Source organism: Orbicella faveolata, unplaced genomic scaffold (genome assembly GCF_042242905.1).
Source record: "Orbicella faveolata isolate gen_17 unplaced genomic scaffold, um_ofav_v1 contig_12, whole genome shotgun sequence".
Lineage (NCBI taxonomy): Eukaryota > Metazoa > Cnidaria > Anthozoa > Scleractinia > Merulinidae > Orbicella > Orbicella faveolata.
The window spans coordinates 16,524,340-16,547,500 of NW_028301539.1; the positions used below are offsets into that span (position 1 = coordinate 16,524,340).

Below are 23,161 nucleotides of genomic sequence, written 5' to 3' on the forward strand. Positions count from 1 at the left end.
GTTTGTTGTCGTGTAACTTTCGTTTGGTCCCATGTACACGTTTTGGGAACCTGTGCAGCGCATGGAGTCCAGACAAATCTCGTCAAAAAATCACCCAAAAATTTTCAAAATCTTACCATTATATCCAAGCTTCAACTCGCGACTCATATCGAGTTCGCTTTTCTCCACCTTGGGAGCAAAATTATTCGGCTATGGTCTTCATCAGAGTACAAAGACTTATTCCTTGATCCCTTCCATAAAGCACACACCACCATGTTTTCATGTTTTTGTGCGTGTACAAATAGAGACCATGAAGGTTGTAAACAAACCATCAATTTAAAAAAGTTCTCTCCCGTTCTCAAATGATTTTTGTTACTGTTGCATAGTTTCAGGTTCTTTATTTCTTTAACAGTATAAAAGAAACGGGCCGATAGAGTGGTCCAGTTCGAGTTTTGTGACTTTTTTCGTTCCTTCCTTCTTTCTTTTGTTTTGTTTTGTTTTGTTTTGCTTTGCTTTGTTTGGTCCCTAATAAAATGAATGAATATTCATTTTGAGAAATCATCACATAATTTTATCCTAATTGTTAGAAATAGTTATATTATTGTAAAATCACTCTAAAACGGCAATATGCTACCGCCTTGACTTCACGTAAAAAGATCTGGATTGACATTCAAATCCCTCATGCTCTCCTTTCACATGGCAGCCAATGTGGACCAGTTTGAGATTCTTCCTAGTGAAAAGCAGGTCAAAAAAGTATTTCCAGTTCAGTTGGCTTCCTTTAGGACACTTTTCAGCAGCTTGGATCATTGCTGGGAAAATCTGGCGAGACTTCTCAATTCTGAAAGAGTTTCCAGGTGAGGTGTTTTCAATTTTTTTTTTTTTTTTTTTTTTGCAAGAAAATAATAATTACTTTAAAGATACCTGATTAGTTCAGTGCAGCCATCAAATTTTAACCAAGCAATACTTCTAATTATATAATTATTATCTCAATAAAAAACATAGTTATGTGTACATGTGTAATACATCTTGCAAGCCTCTTTATCAATTATCCATGTAACTACACCTAAATAATAAAGAATTTGATTTAGATCAAAGGACCTTTATCAGCTCAAAAAGGAAAACAGGAAATTAGTGATGGTGGTAAAGTACCGTTCAATGAACCAGAAGGCTTTCTATTTGCAACAAGTATGGGCAAATGATAAAAGCCAAATTCTGTATACCATACATGTATTTTTCAACTGTACAGTCTATCTCTCCCCCCCCCCCCCTGCCCTGCCCCCAAAAAAGGAAATAAATAACAGAAAGTACTCCTACCCACCCTGAAGAAAGCGTAACTACAAATTATCAGGAGGAGGGGTGGGTGGGGGTGGGTTCAATAACAAGTTACATTGTGAGTTTTTTTTGAAGGAAAGTGTGATGATAAACTGGAATTTCCTCAGGAGATGGGAAGGGGGTGACTTTAAACCACTAAACCCTCTGTAGGATGGGTATGGATATTTTCCAGAACAACATGATTCAGGTAAACATTACTCACACATGATCAAGATTCCATGTACTAAACAGGACTCTCCTTTCTTTGCTGCCATATGGGTTGATCTTATGCATTTTGAAACAATTTTCTTCATTATAAGGACCCTCACAACTGAACCAGCCCTTGTCACAGCACAGACGCAGCTCCTGACTTGCAGATCGAGCAAAATAGTCACCATAATACTGCTGTTTTCTCAGTTCACCTTGAAACTGCTCCAGAGTTTTTGAAAGGATGTTTTGAGCTCTTTTTGATGCCTGCAAATTAGATTTTATGTTTACAAGGAGTTAGCCAGAACCAAGACTTTCCTGCAGACATATGCTAAAGTATTTTAGGGTACCCAATGAATAAATACCACTATCGGTAAGACCAACCCTCTGCAAATAAGTGACACCTAATTGTAGAAAATAAGTGGGGACATAACATGGGGTTGGCATGAGGGTGCAAAGGAAACAGGTTTCCCCAGCTTGCCCTCCAGGTAACTCGGAGTCATTCAGAGCTAGCTCAAAGGCCTTCCAAAATGGTGATGCTGCATCTGCCAAACAAAAGATCCTGCTTGTAAGTTAATATATAATAATGCCCAACGTGCATTTAGAAGTTGAAAAAAATTCACTAGTCATGAATTAAGAGTAACACAAAAATCAAGTTATAATACCGTAGTTTCTCGGTTATAAGGCGCACTCGGCTATAAGACGCACCCCAAACTTGGCAACTTAATCATGCAAAGTTCCCAAACTGAAAATTATGTGAAAATACTCGGTTATAAGACGCACCAAGAAATGAAGAGTTCATAAAGATAAAATTTTATTCTCTTGGCACAATTAGCACGCGAACTCTCTGTAAACGTGAACAAATTTCAACAAAAGTGAAAAAGTCACACATTTAATGATATACACGAAAACAAAAGCTAAAAGTTCGCACCTCTAATGATAAACTTGCGTGTAAACAAACAACGCATACACGTTAATTTCAGCTTTCCTGCTCAGGAGACATATTTCGTTTTTTATAAAGATTCTAATAAATATTCAACGATCCGAGAACCAGAGATCCAGAACCTTGGAGTTCACCGGGAATAGAACAGTTCCAGTGTTGTCATGCGGTGCCGACAAGCAGAGTTTCACAGTTGCACTAACGGTGAAAGCGAACGGCGAGAAACTTCCCCCGAAGGTCATATTCAAAGGAGTTCGACAGCTGAAAATCAACGTGCCACCAAGGATGCAGGTCTCCGTTCACAAGAAGGGCTGGATGGACGAAGAAGGTAAGCTAAAACACTGTTTATTCTGAGCAGTATCTTTTCAACAAGCGAGCGAGACGAGTACACTTCTTGTTTCTCAGAAACGAGACTCGAATTTCATTGTTGACGTATCGTGTTACCTAGCACGTGCTGTTTAGCACGTACGCGCGTATTAATTATAATATCACGATAATATATAAATAAAATAAATAAATAAACTTTAATATGACACTTCTACATTTCTGTCCTAAACACTTTACAGTGATTAAAACCTAGTAGTATATTCAATACTCTTTATAAAAACAATGAAACTTCTTGAAAATTATGAATGCTGAATTACTCCATTGTAACTATAAAGGTTAATTAACCTTTATATTATATAGTATAACATAAATTAATACTACTTCTCTTAATAGGAAATTACAAATTATAAGCTCACTTAAAAAGATGGGTATTCAATTTCAATTTTAAAATGGTTAATATATAACTGATTGTTCTAACATTCATTGGAAGCTTGTTCTAAAGTTTTGGTGCCATAAGAGAGAAAGCCCTGTACCTGTATGTAATAAGGTAATAGTGTTGAATAGTGAAAAGCCATTTGTCCGAGGATGAGCAAAGGGGTCTTGCTGATTCACAGCGGTGTAACAGTTCTTGAACGTACTTTGGGGGTACGTTATTTGAATAGGTAATCACATGATTTTGAGTGCAATTTGGAGTACATAAGCACAAGCAAATTTTTCGAAGGCTAACAAAATTGCTCAAGCCAGTAGGGCAAGTGCAATTTGTAGTAATACTACATTAAAAACATACCATTTAACACCTACACATTGTTTCGTTAGGCAGCCTGCAGTGTGTTTGGTATTCTAATACCTTTAAACCATTCGAAAAGTACTCACAAAACTTTCAAAAAATTTTCAAGTCTTCAGTGAGCTTCAGGTAATCTTCAGCAATCTTTGGTTACCTTCAAAAGGGTTCAGGTGATTGTCGGAAGTGTTCCAAAGTGCTCGGCAGATATTCATTTTAAAATCTTTGGAAGGGTTCATGTGAACTTTGTCCGCCCTCGAAATACCTCAGATTACTGCCTGCAACTATGAGTGTCCTTCAACTAACTATGCCTATCTTTGTTCTAGTTTGCACTAGTGTTACATGATAACTGCACTCCATTTTAGCCCATTAGAGTAGAGTAATTTTTTCAAGTGTATTGATACCCAAGAAACTTCACTCATCCGTACTGAACATGAGAAGGACACTTAACCGACAGAAAAATCACTAGCGCCAGGCTATCAGACATGACTTTCTTTGCCTTCTGGCTATGGAAAACAAAGTTAAGTGGCCCACAGCATTTGGTTGGAAGGCAGTAAGGTGGGAACTCCCCCAGTCACCCCAAAGCGCAGACCATGCAGACTGCAGACCGCAGACCATGCAGACCGTGCAGACTGTGCAGACTGAGTACTTTTTTCTAACACTTGACTCACTTTTTTCGCTTCTAGTGACAAAATAGTGTTCAATATGTCCTTATGTTTGTTATTTATCTACAGGTGGCACAAACTCAACATCTGACTTTTGACTGACGCGTTTAATAGGGGTGTGGACAAAACATGGGGTAGGCCATAGCCTACCCTGTAGCCTACCCTATGGTCTACCGGTGGTCAGAGTTTTAAAAACATTAACAAAACATCAGTAAGAGCCAAACGAGTTAGCTGGCATAAAATTATATCCCTCCAATAGGGGTATACAAAAAGTCACTAACACAATTCTCAACATCACATTTTGTCCACACCCAAATAAGAGACTTTCTATGGGAAATTCCCTTTACTGGTCCTAATATGCTAAAACCAAGCATAAAAATAAACTTACATACATTCTGGGTGCAAATATTGTGTCAATTTTTGATGGGTTGTGGTTTTATTTATTTTGTCTAATTTGTTGTTGTTGTTGTTGTTGTTATGGGTTTTTTTTCGATTTTCTTAGTCTTTGTTCTCCTCTTAACTGATTCATAAAACAAAGCAAGGATGGTGACTCTAAGCGGCTTTGTCCTACAAATCGCTTTTTCTCCACAAAATACAGGATCGCCATTAGACTAGGGGTATTCTCTCTTTCGCTTAGTTAAGTGTGACCATAAGTAAACCTTGAGGAAAAAAATGCTCGCATGAAATTTTTTCCTCGAGGTTTTCCGTATGCATCACACACAATGGACTAAGTGAAAGAGGGACCACTCATAGTCTAAATCGCCACAAAAACACAACTGCCATAAGTACAGATACATTAACCATCGCATCAACTCATCACGGCAACCGTACTGCGCTGAGAATTTCAAATGATATTCGGTTTTCTGTGATCTTCCCATGTGCTAGGCTTTTTTGGCATGATTGCAGTCACACTCCAACAGCCATTTGGAATTACATTTTGTACACCAAGAGTACAAAATACACATGTTACGAGTGACATTATAATACAAGATAAAAGTGAAGTTTATTTCTACATTTTAAAATCGCTTTACTTAAGCATATTTAGGACTAAATGGAGTTCCCTTGCAAAATCTATAACACATCAACAGTCACATACCACCAAGTTTCCATGGCCTGTGGATAACAAACACTCTGATATATAATTGAACAGAGCCACAAAATATGCAAGTCAAAAGTAAATGCAAAAACAAGAATAAGAAAAAAAAAAGTACACAGTCTGCACAGTCTGCATGGTCGGCACAGTCTGCAGTCTGCAGTCTGCATGGTCTGCACCTTGTGGTGACCAAAACTCCCCCAACAGGCACCTAGCTTTAACAGTCAGGATCCTAACCATGTGCTACACATTACGTACAAATAAATACTGTATACATGACATGTACATGTACATTGTAGCGAAAACTTTGGGGAGACCTCCAAGGACTACACAGGCCAGTTAATTCTAACCCAGGTTAGGGAGGTATATGTACACCAACCAGGTGCTTTAAAAAAATTGCAAGAATCGTGCAGACAACAGAAAGGAACTTACTTTTTCAAAAGATTCCTTTGCATTGGAGAAGTACTTCCTAACTCTTGATTTTGCTGCATCTCTCATAAACTCCTCCTTGGTGTTAAATGACTGTTTAAGTCCATCAAACCAAGCTTCGTCCTCACTACGCTTCTCTGCATTAATATTATCTTCTAAACGATTGACAAGCTCCACCATGACACTGTACATCTCATTGGATTCAGAGCAATGTATAAAATCATAAATCTGACCAATGATCTCGTCTCGTTGTGACATTGCCCTGAAAATCTTCTCAGTAGCATGTTTGAGAACCGTCACATCTGTCGATAAAGCGTACATCGTTCGAAGGATTAGTTTCCAACTGTGTTTCAGGAAATCAAGCTTGCATTGAGCTGCACATGTGAAACACTAAGGCTAACAAAGGCTACAGTATCCTAACTTGAGTTAGGGTTATTGGTATCCTCAATTGAGTTAGGGTTATTGGCTTTCTCCACAAAACAAACAACTGTCTACATGCAAACTAGGGTCTACCATTTTACTTACATCCTTCCCAAGTCTCTTCTGGTCGTGCAAAGACAAAAACTGTTTGAAGAGGTAGAGTATTCAAATAATCGTCATCCTCCACTTCAGTCCCATCTTCGAGATACACTCTACAGTCCGTGGTCATAGCCAGCTTTTTCATCCCTTTCTGCTTCAGATCGGCAAAACTGTCTGCTACTATCCCTGTCCTTTTCTTTCTGTTAACATCTTGGATTTTGTAAGCTTTCATGCGGACCATGTTTCGCTTACCTTGTCCGCCATTTTCAGAATTAATTTTGTGCCCAGTCTCCAGCCCTATCAGAAAACATAGGTGCGCAGTGCGTGCATACAACCCTGGCCAAAAGTTTTGGGACACTTTGCGCTTTTGCCAACATAAGGTCTTTCTGTTCACCTCCCCCTCCCCAGCCCCCATACAATGTTGATGTTGAGTCATTCATAGCATTTTTTTTTTTTTTTTGGAGGGGGGGGGGGGGGGGGGTGGAAGAAATAGGGAGCTCGGAATATTGAAAAATGACTTTCCTCTTCAAAATAATGTTCCACCAGTTGGCATTTTGCCAAGTGCCCCAAGGACGTTTGGCCGGGATTGTAGATACCTCCCGCCAGAGGCCACGATCCTTTCAGCCAGCGTGGAATAGGTAGCCTTAATTGAAAGTTAAGTAATCTAAGCAATCATTTGTTTTGCATTTTTTTTTTTTTTTAACCAGTTTTTTTATTATTTATTTTTAATTCTTCACTTATGTCGGACTGTACGGACTGTGGAAACATGCCTCATTCGAAACTTTAAAACTATTTCAATTTGCCAGTTAATGTTTCCAACCACTGATTAATGTTAACACTTCCAGAATGGTTTGGCTTCTAGACCGTGTTCTGTGGTTAAACGTTTGATCCAACCTCGTTCCCAAGGCCTCTCTTCTTTCTGTACGGCGCCGTATCAGGTCTACCATACATTTGCAAGTAACGTGAATCATGTATTATCGTTATTATTGTTGATTTGGAGTGTCGGCATTTATCGCGCCACGTGGCATTTTAAGAAGGTCATTATTTTTTTTTATTATTTCAATTTGCCAGTTAATGTTTCTAACCACTGATTGATGTTAACACTTCCAGAATGGTTTGGCTTCTAGACCGTGTTCTGTGGTTAAACGTTTGATCCAACCTCGTTCCCAAGGCCTCTCTTCTTTCTGTACGGTGCCGTATCAGGTCTACCATACATTTGCAAGTAACGTGAATCATGTATTATCGTTATTATTGTTGATTTGGAGTGTCGGCATTTAACACGCCACGTGGCATTTTAAGAAGGTCATTATTTTTTTATTATTATTTTATTTTATTATTATTATTACTATTTTTTTTTTTTTTACTATGATTAGATAATGTTGCAAGAAAAAAATGTTCAGGTTTTAAATTTTGCGCCAGCCCAGTTTCCCTCAAAAATCGATGCATTAACGATCAACTGAGCCCAGTGGATTAAGTACTTAAGACCATAAATTGAGTCTTACTTTCTTCTGGGCCGAAAATTTTAAAATGTTAGGTAAACTAGATACATTCGTTCTTGGTCGACTGTAAAGGCATTTGCCTCGATTAATGATTTTTTTTAAACAGAAATTACCATAAACACCGGAAAGCGGCAACATATCCCAAAACAGAATTTGCTGCGCTTTTCTGGTAAGTCACCATTTCTCTAAAACCTGCTGTAGTTTCTAGTTCCATTCTTCAAAAATAATGGCCCAGGCTAGAGGCATAATTAGAAGTTATTGTTTATTTAAATGTGTGGGCCAGCTCCATTTATCATATAGTGGCTTCTCCTGAGAGGTTATTGCATGATTGATGGCAAAAATTGTTTTAGTTTTAGGAAAAATCAGTCAAAATTGCTTCCGTTGTTGCTACTTGAATTTCTTTTTTTGGAAGTCTTTCAATTCCACCAGGTAGTTTACTCTAACAAGGGGGTGGCGTGTTTTTAACTCGCTGCCAGCTTGTGTTTTGAAACTTGATATATACAAAGGAGGGCTAAACACGAGTAATACACGTTTATCCAGGCTGCATCGACAAAAACAAGACCTTTATTTCGCCATCCCATCAAACAACGTCTTCCCGTGACCTGTGCGTTCCATTTTAGACCAGCTCCCTCCGTTTTTCATTTTAAGCACTTCATCATGTTGCGTATTATATGCTATACCTTCCCTCTCCTAGTTGTTTTTGGTTTCAAAAGGGTAGCCCTGTTTCCCTTGAGAAATAGAAGTGCAGCTGGAGAATTAGTTTTTCCGGCAAAAGAATTGAATCATCCTGGTTTTGACGTTCCTGCATTTGTGATGGGTTTGTATCGAACATATGCCAAAGATGATGGGCCTGCGGAGGGAAACCCACAAAGGATCCCTGCCACTGTTCATTCCATTGTGGGCCAAGGTAATGTTGGTTCCACCTTAGTTTAATATGCTAAGGACGTTACCCTCAGCGCTGTCTAAGCGGAGGTTAGTTTGTTGTTTGTTCAAGGTAATCGTATCCTCAGAATGTGCCAACTTTGCTTTCTTCGTAAAAGAAATTTTTTTCTAGTTCCAACTGGATCTAATTAGAGGCTACAGAGGTGCTCCTTTCAAGCTAAATACATTTACTTGTGATTCCTTAGTTATAGCAATGTCTTCGCATCATGGTCGCTGAAATCAATGTCATGATGTAAACAGTAACACTATTTTCTTGTAGCTAAATGTTGTATTTGTTTTCTTCAAAATGATGGGACAGAGCAGTTTGGAAAAAAAATTATTCCCATCAGCTTTATTCGTAACAATTCATATTGTAGTCCTTAGTGAATTCAATACTGTAGTCTGAAACCTTTATCGCTTGGAACCATCTCAATTACAATACCTAACCTGATACAGGCGGCTTAGCTGTTTACACTGACCCTGGCATAACTTGGGCAGACTGAACACATTAGCGCTCTCTAGAACACATATGCTGTGGCCTTGACTAACAGATAACATCACCTTATCACACACAAAAAACGCGAACTTCTATAGTTTCAGACCTCCTTGCAAGGAATGACTCATTCCGTTCGAGACCTAACAATTCGGGACGCGCGACCTCCTGAAAATCATTCCTCGTGTTAGAAGTAATTCTTTTTCTAGCCTTCCTTTGTTTTACCCTCTGACTGAGAATGACGAATTGCCACTTACATAAATGGGTAAAAACATGACAAACGCAAAGCCCAAAATAGCTTTGCCGGAGTTGATTTCCTGTTTTCGCCTACTGTACCTTTGTTTCTCGCCAATTTCCGCAACTTTGTTTGATACGTGCAAAATGAAGTCTCTAAATTGTTGCAATCAGATCACTTTTACAATTTTCCTTAAGTCCATCACAAGCCATCTAACCAGAAACAGGAGTAGTCAAGTGTATCTGGTGATATTTTATTTAAGAACATCTTCCGGCCAACGCTCCTTTAATTTTAACGTTTTGGTGGAAATAGATCGGTACACTCACGACTGCAGTTAAGCTGTTCCTGTTTTGTCTGAGAACGCCTGCCTGACTTCAAACGTATCATTATTGACCACCTCACGTTAGCGCAGTTTCCCTGATAGCTTAATGAATGACGAATGTTTCATAACGAAACAATATTTAACACCACGATTATAGGGACAATGATGATTGCTGATCTGAAACGATTCGTTGCATGTTGCACTTCAGAAGGATGTCTCCGATTTCTCAAAGATCAGTTGTTTTCTTTATATTTAATTATACCATTCTAAAGTTTGATATTCGAACACTCGGGGTATCCTTTACAAACAAAGTCACAACTTTTAAACCAGGTGGAATTCAATACTGAAAAATTCGGAGACATGCTTAATATATAGGGCAGCTACATAGGAACATTGCAACCAAATTTCACTTTCACTTATGATGTGCTGACACTGACGCCGAGTTTTTCGAAGAAGGAAGACTACTGACAACATTCCGATTTCTAGCCAGTGATTAAATCAAAGAAACTTCGCATTTCTGAGAGAATTGAGGTATATTGATAAATTAAGTGAGTTGATTATGGTATCATATGTCCACAAGCATGTAACTACCCAAACAGAGGAAAGAGAGCTGCGTGATCGAGTGAGGCGCGCAGCTCGACTTCATCAACTTGAAGGCCAAGAGAAGTATTTGATCTTGGACTGATTAGACAAGAAGTTGTACCATAATTCATGGTCTCTCGACAAAATAAAAAGACGGCTCTTTTAGAGGTTGCGATAATGCTTTTAGTCCTAGGCAAGCACTCTTCTAAACCCGTTAGAACTAGCTGGCTACAGGAAGGCTGGGGTGTGTCACAGAAGATAAAATCTTCCGAGAGCATTAGCTCAAACACAACTAGCTTGGTTCCCACAGTAGAGTTGTGAAAATAAAAATCGTAACCCAAGACCGGATAGTACATGGTATCCGCTGTCTCACCACTGGGGTAGTAGCCCAAGAATAGTTTACAGAAAAACTGTATTTTTCTAGCCTCTAAACAGATGTCCTAATCCTTCGTTTGGTTAGCCTAAACCGCTATGGGTTGTCAATGCCAGCCTGAGTTCATTGTTGTTCCAGGCTATTCCATCATTGGCAAGTCAGTCATTCTGTTCGTGAATGTTAACTACTTGCAAATTCAGGTTGATGATATAAATGCAGATAGACAAGTGATTATCATGTTTAGTGGACTTTCATAGGTTGCATACTCATGATTAATTTGCATTTCTATGTTTACCAAGTATCGGCAAATTCTCTAGCTCTCCCTCTTCACAGAGCCACAGCAGTACATGAAAGGCATAAACGTGTTTGAACAGCAATGTCAAAACTATGCGCTACACCTATCTTATTTTAAGGAATTGTTAAAGCATTTACCGAGAGGTTTTGAATATGGCAGCAGACAAAGTCAGTAGTATGATTCAAGAGCTGTCTGGGCTAAAACTCGAGAGTCGATTGATGCAATCGACTTTAGTTTTGGAAGTCAGTTTATCGTACTTGCATCGCATCTTTAACAACTATAGAAGATTTCCGAGTAAGCCCTGCTTACAAAGCGCGATTGCATACTATGATGTTCATGCTGTTTAGGCTCATGTGTAAAACGAACGCTCGACAATACAGGCAGACGTCTAGAGACCAGTCGCTGAATTCGTTACTTGCGCCGGCCTTTGGCGACAAATTTTCGATCGCTTCGCATCGTCCTTTAAAGAGTATTAAGTTAAAAACATATGTTTTTCCTTTCTATAAAGAGCCTCCTCACACTCGAAGTAAATATGTGTTGCATGTGTTCGTAGTTTTATTTTGTCTGCACACGTTTGTAGGAAGAGCAAAACATAACATGGGTTCTCTAGTGGCCGGGTTTATTCGGGCTTTTGCACATTTGATGCTTAGGTGCTCAATTTGTCGGCATATACGTTTCCCTCAAAACGTATCACACTGTCTGAACTCGCTTATAAAACAAGTTAAACATGGCATGAGTTGTCTGACGCCTGCATCTGATAGCTTCTTGTGTCGGTTTTGGATGATGCCGTAATGCACTCAGTGTGACATAATATTGCGCCCATGGCGCAAGCCTATAGAACGGGCTACATAGCGTGGCTTGCCTCGCCTTGGCCGCTTCGGTTTTTACACGTTTTTTCTGGCTACGAGCACGTGCGTAGCGTAACCACCGTGGAGGAACACTATTTAGCTCTTGGGTGTCGCTAAAAATCAATTGTGTATTAAAAAATGGGTTCTTTAGTTCTTTGAAGTGTGATGACAGATCATTGGGCAAATTTACGAAGTTGAGTGTTACATATTGGCGAGAATAAAGTCAGTTTGTAATCAGGTCAGTTTCTCTCAGCATCATGTTCCACCAGTTAGGCGCAATGCCACTTTTGAAAATGTTTTGTTTCACGAACCAAAACAATGACTTATCCAATCATCGCACGCATTTGGGGTCTCAAGATGCGAGGTCTATTTTCATGAGATTATTTGCATCAGTTTTGATATAGCTTTTGTTCAGGTTAATAAAGCTATGAGCTTGCGTGCGAGTTCCGCTATCCACATATTCTACAACAATTCACGCTGGATTGACGGAGTAACGTAGCATGGCATCACTAATTTAGCACTATCGTGTGAACTTCACCTTGGTACTTGAGAATTCAAATTTAAAAAAAATAAATAAATAAATAAAAAAAATAAAACAGAACAAAGCATGGGGTCTATCTAAGCCAAACAGTATGCTCATTATGTCAGACACTATACGGGAACTTTACATGGCCGGCCAGGAAATCTAAAAGACCTATACCTTGTGGTCGAAACTCTTTCGTAAAATCTCTCCATTTCCTCCATACTCTTTTCCTCATTTCTTGTAAGTACAAAACTGACAAAGCATTTCGTTACAGTGTTATAGAGGGCTAAAAGAGTGAATTTCGGCCGAGTTCCATAAGCGAAACACAATGATCGTGCGCCGCGACATTCGTAGATTCACAAAGAAAATTAGCATCACTCACATCCTCTTGTGTCCCAACACGTCCTCCACATATGCACATGTCCCTTGATGCCCGGGGGGACCGGGCCTTAATGTCGATTACATACCCAACAAGTTATCCCGGGAGATACTCCAAAAAAAATTTGGCGGGGGTGTGCGGCCCGCTTCCCAAAACTCTCACCCTATTTATGACCAAAACCAGCGATTTTCCCTACCCTATTTAATGGCCAGACCAAAAATTAGATACCCAATTTATGACCGTTGCGGCTGACACAGTTGCCCTAAACATAATTTTTGAGGGGCTTTTGTTGATTGTCTTATCGATATTGATGAATAAGTAGCTTCTTCTAAAAAACATACCCAATTCAAGGTTAGAGTAGAAAAACCATACCCTATTTATGACCAAAATGGCCAAAATCGATACCCTATTTATGACCAAAACGGCTGAAAAACCATATTTTGGGGGGCCGCACTACCTTTTTATATAGCTCATATAAGGGAGTATTCCCCTCCCGGGCAAGTTATCGATCAAAGTGAAGGAAAAGACGGCCAAACCGTTGTCAGTTACAACATGGTTACAAGCAGTCTCGTCTCAAAGCAACGAGAATGACTGCAGAACATTTCTTAATGTTTTCAAGGCCCATGATGATTGTTCACGATAGAGATACTGTACATTGAAGCTGATCAAAGCATAAAGAAAATAAATAAAATGCATATGCATGCATGTCGAAAGCAAAACTTCACTGCCTCACACATGTTGCCACCATTTTCCTCAATATAACGCATAACGCCGCATTAGTGCCTTCTTTGTAATTGTGTTACTAACAGGAAAGTAAAGCACTCCAGTAAGACTTGAAAAAGGCAAATCCACAACTCAGTTGTTGATTCCACAAGGGAAAAGTTGACAACCGCCATGTTGTTAATTCACGCTATCGTTTCATGAATTTTCCAGAAGTAGCATTGAGCCGGACTGGTCACATAAATCGTGGTATAAAGCATGGACAGAGTTATAAGATTTTTCAAGCTGGCACCTATGTTATATTGTCACTCTATTTTCAGCAACTCCTGGAAGAAACGGTATTTTTTTCAAGCTGAGCGGCCTTCATATTCGTACCGATGAGACAATCCTGTCAGCCAGAATAAGAATAATGGTCAAAACTATTGGTCCTCAGCCACCCTTCGCCCCATCGAACGGAAACCTTGTTCTCTATGATCAGTTCAACCACAAGCCTCTACAATCGGTTGCGATTCAGGAGGGAGAGGCTAGGTTGGTCGTGTTTCCTCTGCTCCCTTTGGTGAAAAGGTGGCTTCGTTTCCCGCGTTCCAATCAAGGTGTATGTATTAGGATACACTCAAATCACCAGGACGATGAAAAGTCTCTGAGGGTGATGCTCGACTGTACAGGTGAAGCAAAAGATAACAGGCCACTCTTGGTTGTGCAAATACAGTCCAAACCACAAAAGATTTATGCAGACTCATTTCGAATAAGGTAAGCATGATTTGTCAAGCTTCTCACGTTCTTTAGTACACGATAATATCTATAACAACAACAATGACAGAACAACAGAGACGCGGTAGATCTACTTGACATTATTCACTCCATATGCTACTGCTCTTTACAACTGGCTCTTCTAAACGTAGCAAAGGAATTTTTAACGTTAAAAGCATGCAATTCAAAAACCTCAGTGCGCCATTTTAGCACTATAGGTGCATAATTAAGAGGCCAATAAAACTATGAAATTAATTTTAACGGACCAATGCTTTGAAGTTCAAACGAAGGACCAGTAGCTTATGTTAACTAGCGTATACATTATAATTTTGCAGTTATAAGCAAATGGCTGGCCTAAAACCAAAGTCCAGACCATCTCGTGCCATTCATGACCGCGGACCTTGCTCTAGGCGTCCTATGCGGGTTGAGATCTCAAAAAGTATTCTTTGGCAAGGTGTTGTTGTTCCTAAGTTCTTTGACGCCTACAGGTGTGGAGGAGACTGTAAGTTTCCGCTGCATAAGAAGGTAAGTTGCTTCAGGGTTTGAGGGCTTGTTTACAATGAGGGAGGGTTACCCTTACAAGCGGGTTAACCGTAGCTGGAGGGCAAAAGATAGCCTGGGTTTACAACACAATTTCACAGGTAGGGTAACCCTACAACCCGGGACAACTTAATGCGCGGTTACACTCAAAGGGTCTGGAAACAAGTAGAAAGTTAACCCGGGTAGGTGGGTTAACCCTACCTGGAGTGTTTACAAGGGAAAAAGTTAATCTGCCTGCCAGGGTAACCCTAACACGCAGATAGGGTAACCTGCCTACCCGGGTAACCCTGGCTGCCTTGTAAACACGACGAAGAAAAAAAAAGGAAATGTATGAGTGCTTGGGTAACCCGCTTGCTAGACCGCTTGCTAGGCCGCTTGCTAGGGAAAGGCTCTCTCCTTGTAAACATGCCCTAACTAATGGTCTAGCAGCGTAAAAAGTACTGCATCGTACCTTTAATCCACGTGTGTTTTGTGAGTCTTGACCAAAGCTCTACAGTATGCTTTCGCTGTGCGCGAGTCTCTCCACCTATTCCAAATGTATATGATTAAATTGTTAGTGTAGGCAAACTTAAAGCCTACTTGGCAAGTCGCTTTGAATGGTGGTAATTTAAAGATGGATCGAAATCATCCGTAGCTAACTTAGTAGAAGGCATATTTTATTTATCTAAGCTAAGCTGGGTCCCTTTTACCTTTACCTTTACTAAGTGTAGTGCGCAAGAGTTCATGTTTCATTCATGACTTCAAAATTAACATTCACGTTGCTCAAAACCGTCATGAGTTCTCAAAAAAAAAAAAAAATGCAATGTAGGATCGTATTTAAATGAGGGGAATGGCGCAACAAAAGTTCTTTGTTGTTTGTGTTTTGTTCGCTCCTTTGGCCTTGACCGTGCATTGCAAAACACCATAGGTGTTTACGTCTGCCTGTGAAACAGACTACTAGGAACGTTTCAGTGACGTAATTCATGCCTAGTGTATGAGCGTAAAACAAAGATTGTGCACGGTCGTGAACCTTCTAAAAAACACTCTAAGTATCCTTGTTTTCTCCTTTGAAGTTTGCTGGGCTTCATAACCGTTCCCCTTTATCAACTTCGGTGGGATCCAAAACCGACGAGTTCCATTATTTTTACAAGGTAAATCCAAGCAACTATGCCATCATGCAAGCAATTTTGCATTCTTCAAGACCGGACCAGGGAAGTGGTGAACCGTGCTGCGTCCCAATAAAGCTGACAGGAATGAGCACTATCGAATATTATGATAACAACTTTAGCATGCACTTCTATAAAGAGATGGTAGTTGAGGAATGTGGATGTCGCTGATGCTGACCCGATGTGATCTTGAGCAAGATAACAATGCTGGCCTATCAGCCAGAGAAACGACCGAGCAAGTTCATAGAGTAATTTTATGCTAAACCTTTGCAGTGCACAAGAGGTAGTTTTTTTCTCACTGATTGTTTAGAAGTTATACGTTTTTGTCGTTTAATAAATAGGAAAGGACTGGCAGATAGGAAACACGGAAAAGGCGCTTTAATTAATATTGAAAGCGTTTTCAATTGTTGAGTGAGACGATCTTCCATAGACACCGCATTAATTAACATTTTATCGTCATAACTAGTGTTGGATCTTCCCATATCTAGCGTTGAAAGAATTTAGAAGGAAGTGGAGATACTTGTGTTCGATTAGGTTAGCAACGTATCTGTCCTCGGCATATATATTCTGTACTCGAAAATATGAAAATATAGTTCTCGAGAAAATTGATTCTGGGCGACCGATTGCAGAGAGGAAGGGGGTAGGGTTGCAGGGGGCCGGGGTAGGGGAAGGTAAGAGAGTCCACACAGCCTCAAACTCGAAGTCATCACCGCTCTTTTAGTCTTTTACCGTCTGAAAGGTGAAGAGAATCTTTTCAAGTTGAAAAATGGAATGACAGTTTGTCATTTTGCCTTGGGAGGATAAAATTTGTCGCCGCAATGCTATTGACTGCCAGTAAAGAAGGAGCTGTAAGGCTCTCTTCTGAAATGATTCGGCAGTCCCAAAATGAATCCTTAGCCCAGAAATGATCGCCAAATCAACACGCGTGCCACACGTACAGTTTATAACGGAAGAAAGCCCATACATGGTTAAAGATTACTACACCAAACAGTAATTGATATCTGCCAACCATGCATATTTTAGTTGTGAACACTGCTGCATTTAAGAAGTCGTGACTTGATTAACTCTGTTTGTGACCCGCAAAAACATCGGAAATCATTGCAATGCAAAAATTAAAAGAAACTCATACATCAGACTGAGTAATTACCCAGGTACAGCAATTCAAATACTTTCAGTTCGGCATTCCTAAACTACTTCGATCATTTCGGGAACCGGTCGAACGAATAGCCCTCATTCATGATCACATCATACAAGCAAATTTCACCACTAAGCCTCACTTTGAAAATGCGAATTGAAAATGTTATTGTGGGCAAATTCTCGAAGCTGGACAGATGCGAAAAATGCCCTCGTGAAAATTACCCACTTAGTGGTGAATTTTGAGAATGTGTCGAAATCATACATAAGACCTTTTTGAGTATTGTATCGAGTGTGGAGATTACATCGGGATCTGCACATCATGAGGAATAAACATCAAGTGGTATTTGGTAAGGAAGGTAAGGCAGATGAAGTCTGCGTCTGTAGCCTGCGTTGCAGGCCTAAATAAACGGGGAAGGGAAGGGGTAGTGAGGCAAAAAAACGGAAGGAAGAAAGGGAAGGAACGCCTGCTATAAGAACCGGGCTTTTCTCATTACGCCCACCAATTTCCATGTAATCCGATTTCATCAACTGTCAATAGACCAATTTCGATGTAATAAAATTCAGCCCGAAACAATAGACCTCAGTTCGCGTATGATGCTCTGGGTAGTAACTACAGAGTTTGCGGGGTTTACTCCCCAGAGCCTTGAGCTGAGGTCCATTGTGTTAGGCTGAATTTTAATATATCGAAATTGGTCTATTACTGTCAACAAGTTCACCAATCAGAAACTAGAGCGCGCTTGTCGTCATAACTGACTTCCTGCGGGAATTAGTCAATTAAAATTATTTCCCGGAGTAATTAATCATTGGAGCGGGAAAAACCACCTAACAACCATAAGGTTATTTTATCGTGGAAATGTCCTCTACTCCCACGAAGAGTTCGAAAATAGGGAATTAAAAGAAGGAATACGATCGCAATAATCTAAGCAGGTTCTGTGTTATCGAGTCCGGTGCAAAAGCGGAGAGCGTCTTTTGAAATTTTATTTACAACGTCCAGAGAGTGTGTTAGCCGATTGTTGTTCTGCCATTGGGTTCGCTTTAATTCAATGCAAAACTTGTCTAAACGTATTTGTAGAAGTAGTAGACGCAAAATCAGAAACGCTGCAGAATTATGCTGTTATAGGGACGGTTGTAACTTCAAGCAATTTGCCAAAACTGCTCCGGCTATGAACTGTGAGGCGGTCAGGGAAGATTAGGTAGTGTTTTTCTTCCTTTCTCCCAGAATCCTCCTTCCATCCGCGTTTTGTTTCCCCCATTCTGCGTCCTGCTTCAACTAAGATTATACACATACTCCAGCTTAGATGAATGCTAGTTCATCCCAAGGTTACCTTTCCCTTCTCGCATGAAGTACGTTTGTACCCATGTTTACACCTGGGTGGAGGGAGAAGGTGTGAGAGTAAAAGTGTCTTGTCCACGAAAACAACACAAACACATCGGCTAGCACTCGAACCCAGAGTGCTCGACCGGGAGTCTAACCACTCTGCCTAGACTGTCACCAGTGGTATTCATCTCTCGCGCCAACTTAGTATAGCGCAAGTCAATATTTTTGCTAAACATGTTTCTTTTGCTTAAGTGTATGTAATAATTCCTTAGCTAGGCCTCAAATTCTAAATCTCTAACCCTAGGTTAGATAAAATTATGAGCTCGAGATTTCTATCGCGTGATTAAGTTGACGAAGGCGCTGCCCAGGTCAACTATATAGAAACCGAGAGCGAAAAATGCGATTGTTTTAGTATAAGTCGATATCTACGATACTTCGATACGATACTTCGTCAAGATATCTACAGATACTTCGAAAGCGCAAAGAAGCGGCTGCCAGTAAATAAACAAGAGCATACTGCTACGCTACCTACTATCTACAACGGAATAGATAGTGAGTAGCGTAGCCAATCAGAATCGGAATTCGTGATAGAACGCTATCAGATTTATACTTGATGTAGATATGGTAGATCTAATTGTTGAGAATCCTAGGAGTAGGGAGCACAAAGTGGATCTACGGTAGTCTCACTTTTCCTAAACTTCAGTTATTTGATAGTTAAGCTGACGTGTGTGCCCTTGCCATGGCAACGTCAATAAATGTAATCAGGCCTGTAAAATCGGTTTTGTTTATTAGCAAAAGATCTGGTCAATAGATTTTCTTTATAATTTACAAGCAACAAGCTTGTAACGATGCTCGCAAGTTAACGCTATTTTAATAATAATTTGATAGAGAGATCTTTAATCACCCCAACCTCGCTCCCAGGGTCTTTCATCTTACCGCCCCCTGGAGCAGGCGAGGAGAGACGGGTCTCTCCTCGCTCGCTCCAGGGGGTGGTAAGATGAGAGACCCTGGGAATGAGGTTGTAATCATCCCTCGTTGAAGTTTGACTGGAATATCTAAAATTTCCTCTGTTAAAGTTCAATTTTTTTCCGTACTCAAGTTATTTATTTCTGAAAGTATTTTCGTGCCAAATTTCGTGAAATTCTAATGAGTGGTTCTCGAGAAATAGGCGTATTTCCGTGAAAGCTATTCCGCATTAAATCGCAATTTTTTGACTTACTACGCATGCGCTGCATTTAACTGGGTTCTTTCCGTTAGAAAAAAACAAAGAGAATTGCTGTGTTCTTTGCATCGTTACCTTTCCTAACATGCCTTTGTATTAAAAGACTAAAGCCATCAATACATTGTGTTCAGTTAGGAAGAAAAATAGCACAGATAGCACGGGCATTCAGCAAATAAAATGATCGCTGTATCGATGCCATGTTTGTCATTTGCAATCCTTGTGCGCGCGCTGAATCGCATTAGTAAAAACGCGCGCGAAAACTGTGTTCGTCCACCTTAACTTGACGTTTGTATGACAAGCATCCTTTCAAAAGGGGTTTTACTCTAATTTGGTGGCTGTTTTGTTCAAGCTTTATTTCTGCTTTAGTTCGAATTTTGCTTCTATGGTGATTTTATTTTAAATTCTGTGTTTTTTTCTTTTTTTGTAAAACAGTTTTGGAGCTCACAACTAAAATTTGCGCTAGACACTGAGTCTTGTTAACGTTAGAAACAACGTTAATAAAACTTCAAAGACGTTTTCACCAAATAACTTCGGCCTTCATCCGTTTTTTAAAAAGCCAACTGAATGACGGCTTTCTAACGGTTCACAGATCTGCACGCGCCACGCCAGCAAAAACATAACGAGTTTTGGAGCTTTTAAGGCTGATCCAAGATGGCGGAAATTTTATTACGAGCGACGTCATTTTGGCTTTTTGTGACTTCATCAGTTGACTTGTGATTAACTTTAAGTAAACAGGTTCGGAGAATCTGTACAATGATCGCCATATTAACTTTTTCACACTATTTTTTTTTTGAGATACTCCAAGGGGGAAGAGGAACAAAGTTTTCCCACTTCGTGTCCCCACACCCGTCAGGCTATGAAACGAGAAAAAGAGTTAGATAAACCAATTTCGATATATTAAAATTCAGCCTAAAACAATAGACCTCAATACGAGGCTCCGGGGAATAACTATGGAGTTTGTAGGGTTTATTCCCCGGAGCCTCGTGCAGAGGTCTATTGTTTTAGGCTGAATTTTAATATATCGAAATTGGTCTATTTGTTATGGCGAGAGATGCTTGAGAATTTGTGGGTCATGTAGCAGCTCTCGCAAGGTCTCACATAAATGGCTCGATGCCCTGCGACAGAACAATACAACACACAACAAAAACAACGCCCCTAGCCCCATGCTACACGATAAGGGCAATTAGTATCACCCAACATGTGGACTAATGCAAATCCTGCATTTTGATTGGCTACGCTACTAGGGGACTATTAGTAATAGCCATCGAGTAGCGAAATTGGCGCCATCGAGCGTGACGCTTTCTTTCGTTTTATTCCCAAATAAATATTTCTTCAACTTGCATTTGCTAACGTTATTATTACCTTTTCTGTTCGACTAGTTGGGTGATACTAAAACAATTAGACCCTTCGCCCTCAAGGGCTACGGGTCTTATTGTTAAATAGAATAAGCCATTATCGAATTCTCAGATTGGACAGTAAAACTAGCTTACAATGGAGGCTTATGCGGGGGAATATTATTAAAAAGAGATGTTAAATACTGAAGGTTTAATCTGAACACAACAACAACAAAAAAACGCAACATCAAGCACGGTCCCGATCCAAAATCGCGTAGATCTGACGTAACAGAACTTCAACGAGGCTACCGACGTACCCAGTAGGCGGGAGTACAAAATACACCACAAGAGATTAATGCCATTTGCATTTGAAGAGACTTTCCGCATCTGCCTCAGTTTCGGAATTGGTCAGCATTGGTCAGCATGAGGGCGTATTAGGCGGGCCAGCCGTCTGCTATTGGTTTGAGTTCTTAATTTTCCCGAATGAGACTCGATGGCCTCTTGAAGCTCGTTCTCCTTACCACCTATGTCACGAGCTCGTTCTCTATACGTCTATCTGCCGATGTTCTTGAATGGTCAGATTTTATAACCCAAAGAGGTTAGTATAAAGTCACACTGATGAATAAAATTTCAACGCGTGAAGCCTTTAGCTGTTTACTGACACATTGAAAAAGTTAGGCCAACGAGCACTCGGTACTAAGACCCTGGAGCTTAACGTTAGTTTACCATCACCAAGATTACTGAAAAAGTGTTTCAACTACGCTGTATTAATTTTTAACGACATACATGTATAGTTTTCCCACATTTTAATCAAGGTTGTAATAAGTGAACACATCATTCAGTAGAAATGTAATGAATACCAACGCTAAAAAACGGAGTTTCCTTGTCATTTTTGACATCATTATCAAGTTAATGTTAAAAACAACGGTAATTTTTGTTTACATATGTACAGGCGAGGTGCGAATAATTTCTTTGGTGAGTTAAGCGTAGCAATGATAGATCGGAATAAACATTTTTCATCGCAGGTGCTAATTACAAAACAGAGAGAAATATCAAACAATGACTTTCGCATGAATAGAGTGTGAGTGGGTGTTCAGTTCAGGCTGTTTTCTTTTACGAACAATCAGCATCTCACAGATCAGACGATCCAGCTTTCATTGCATCTCTTTAAGACTGAAATTTTGTTGGCAAGGTCAGTGATCTTGACGTTATGCTTCCATCGTAAATGCTTCCCAGCAGAATATGATTGTGCCCTTCAATGCATTGATGTGGTTGGCGGCAGGTGTGTCTGATATATCCTGTATTACACAGATGACATTAAGAACTGTAGACCGCGTTATTGGCTCAGTAAGGGTGGCTTTTCCTCGCCGACATTTTAGCATGTCTATAGGTTGGGTGCAAACGCGTGGAACTGTTCATACCTGACCCGTAGATGTAAACCGTTATTTTTATTTCTAAGTTAATTATGATGTCATGATGACATTGGAACGTGTACAAATTTGTGTAGAAATTTGCATCTCTTATTCATTTATCTATTCATTTATTTTTTTTTGTTCGAGAGCCCACAATCAGTTATTTAAACTGAATACTCCGGAACTTGCTGTAAAGTTCATTCATTCGTTCGTTCGTTCGTTTCTCCGTCCGTCCGTCCATTCATTTATTCATCAAGCACCGCTTGACCACGGCTTTATACGCAGTACAATCAATGTTCCGTTTGGGGTGTAAACAACGAAACACCCAGAAAAATACTGACTAAAATACTTGGCTAGAAAATGTGTAAAGTTGAATTTTGGGACTCATGGTTTCATCGTTTGGAGATGCGAAATGTATCCACAAATTAAAATGAGATTCAATTTCAATAATTAACACTTGCTTTACATGTAAAAGACGCAATGCCAACTGTCGGTGTGACCTATTTCCAATACTAGTTACAAATGTTTATCACACTTCTGCCTGGTAACTGAAGGGTCAGTTATTTCGCGTTTATAGCTAGACTTGCCACAAGTCGACCTTTTCTTAATCCTTGACTTATTTATCTCTTCATTTATTAAGTAGTCTTCATGGGGCGAGCGCGAGCGACGTGAGTCGCGAGAGGATGACTTGTTTCACTTGCAGGAATGTGAATCAGAGCGTAAATTTTTGGCGCGAAAAACATGATTGACATGTCTCACTTTTCATGTGCTCCGAGGGCGATCTTCACGAAAGCAGAAAATGATTTTCATGAAAACGTTTACGAGTACTGTTCCATAACTCAAATGAATTTATTTGTGTACA

General features: G+C 39.9%; 2 protein-coding genes across 2 annotated transcripts; one reads left to right on the top strand and one right to left on the bottom strand.

The window, feature by feature from the left end:
- Positions 1–362: 362 nt before the first annotated feature.
- On the bottom strand, positions 363–6,541 carry LOC110061756 (DNA fragmentation factor subunit beta-like). Its single transcript, XM_020768604.2, has 4 exons — positions 6,258–6,541; positions 5,736–6,034; positions 1,514–1,764; positions 363–817 (listed from the first exon to the last, which is right to left on the bottom strand). The coding sequence occupies exons 1-4, from the start codon at positions 6,490–6,492 to the stop codon at positions 610–612; spliced, it is 993 nt and encodes a 330-aa protein (XP_020624263.2). The 5' UTR covers positions 6,493–6,541; the 3' UTR covers positions 363–609.
- A 1,635-nt stretch (positions 6,542–8,176) lies between these two features.
- Positions 8,177–16,485, top strand: LOC110060463 (protein decapentaplegic-like). Its single transcript, XM_020767249.2, has 4 exons — positions 8,177–8,657; positions 13,762–14,191; positions 14,527–14,716; positions 15,862–16,485. The coding sequence occupies exons 1-4, from the start codon at positions 8,408–8,410 to the stop codon at positions 16,045–16,047; spliced, it is 1,056 nt and encodes a 351-aa protein (XP_020622908.2). The 5' UTR covers positions 8,177–8,407; the 3' UTR covers positions 16,048–16,485.
- Positions 16,486–23,161: the final 6,676 nt, after the last annotated feature.

Bases quoted from the DNA above. Each gene is read 5' to 3' on its own strand.
- LOC110061756 (XM_020768604.2), bottom strand. From the start codon at position 6,492: ATGGTCCGCATGAAAGCTTACAAAATCCAAGATGTTAACAGAAAGAAA. The intron at 1,765-5,735 runs GTAAGTTCCTTT...TCTAATTTGCAG, and splicing joins CAAAGGAATCTTTTGAAAAA to GCATCAAAAAGAGCTCAAAA. The intron at 818-1,513 runs GTGAGTAATGTT...AAACTCTTTCAG, and splicing joins ACATGGAATCTTGATCATGT to AATTGAGAAGTCTCGCCAGA.
- LOC110060463 (XM_020767249.2), top strand. From the start codon at position 8,408: ATGTTGCGTATTATATGCTATACCTTCCCTCTCCTAGTTGTTTTTGGT. The intron at 8,658-13,761 runs GTAATGTTGGTT...CTCTATTTTCAG, and splicing joins TCATTCCATTGTGGGCCAAG to CAACTCCTGGAAGAAACGGT. The intron at 14,192-14,526 runs GTAAGCATGATT...ATAATTTTGCAG, and splicing joins GCAGACTCATTTCGAATAAG to TTATAAGCAAATGGCTGGCC.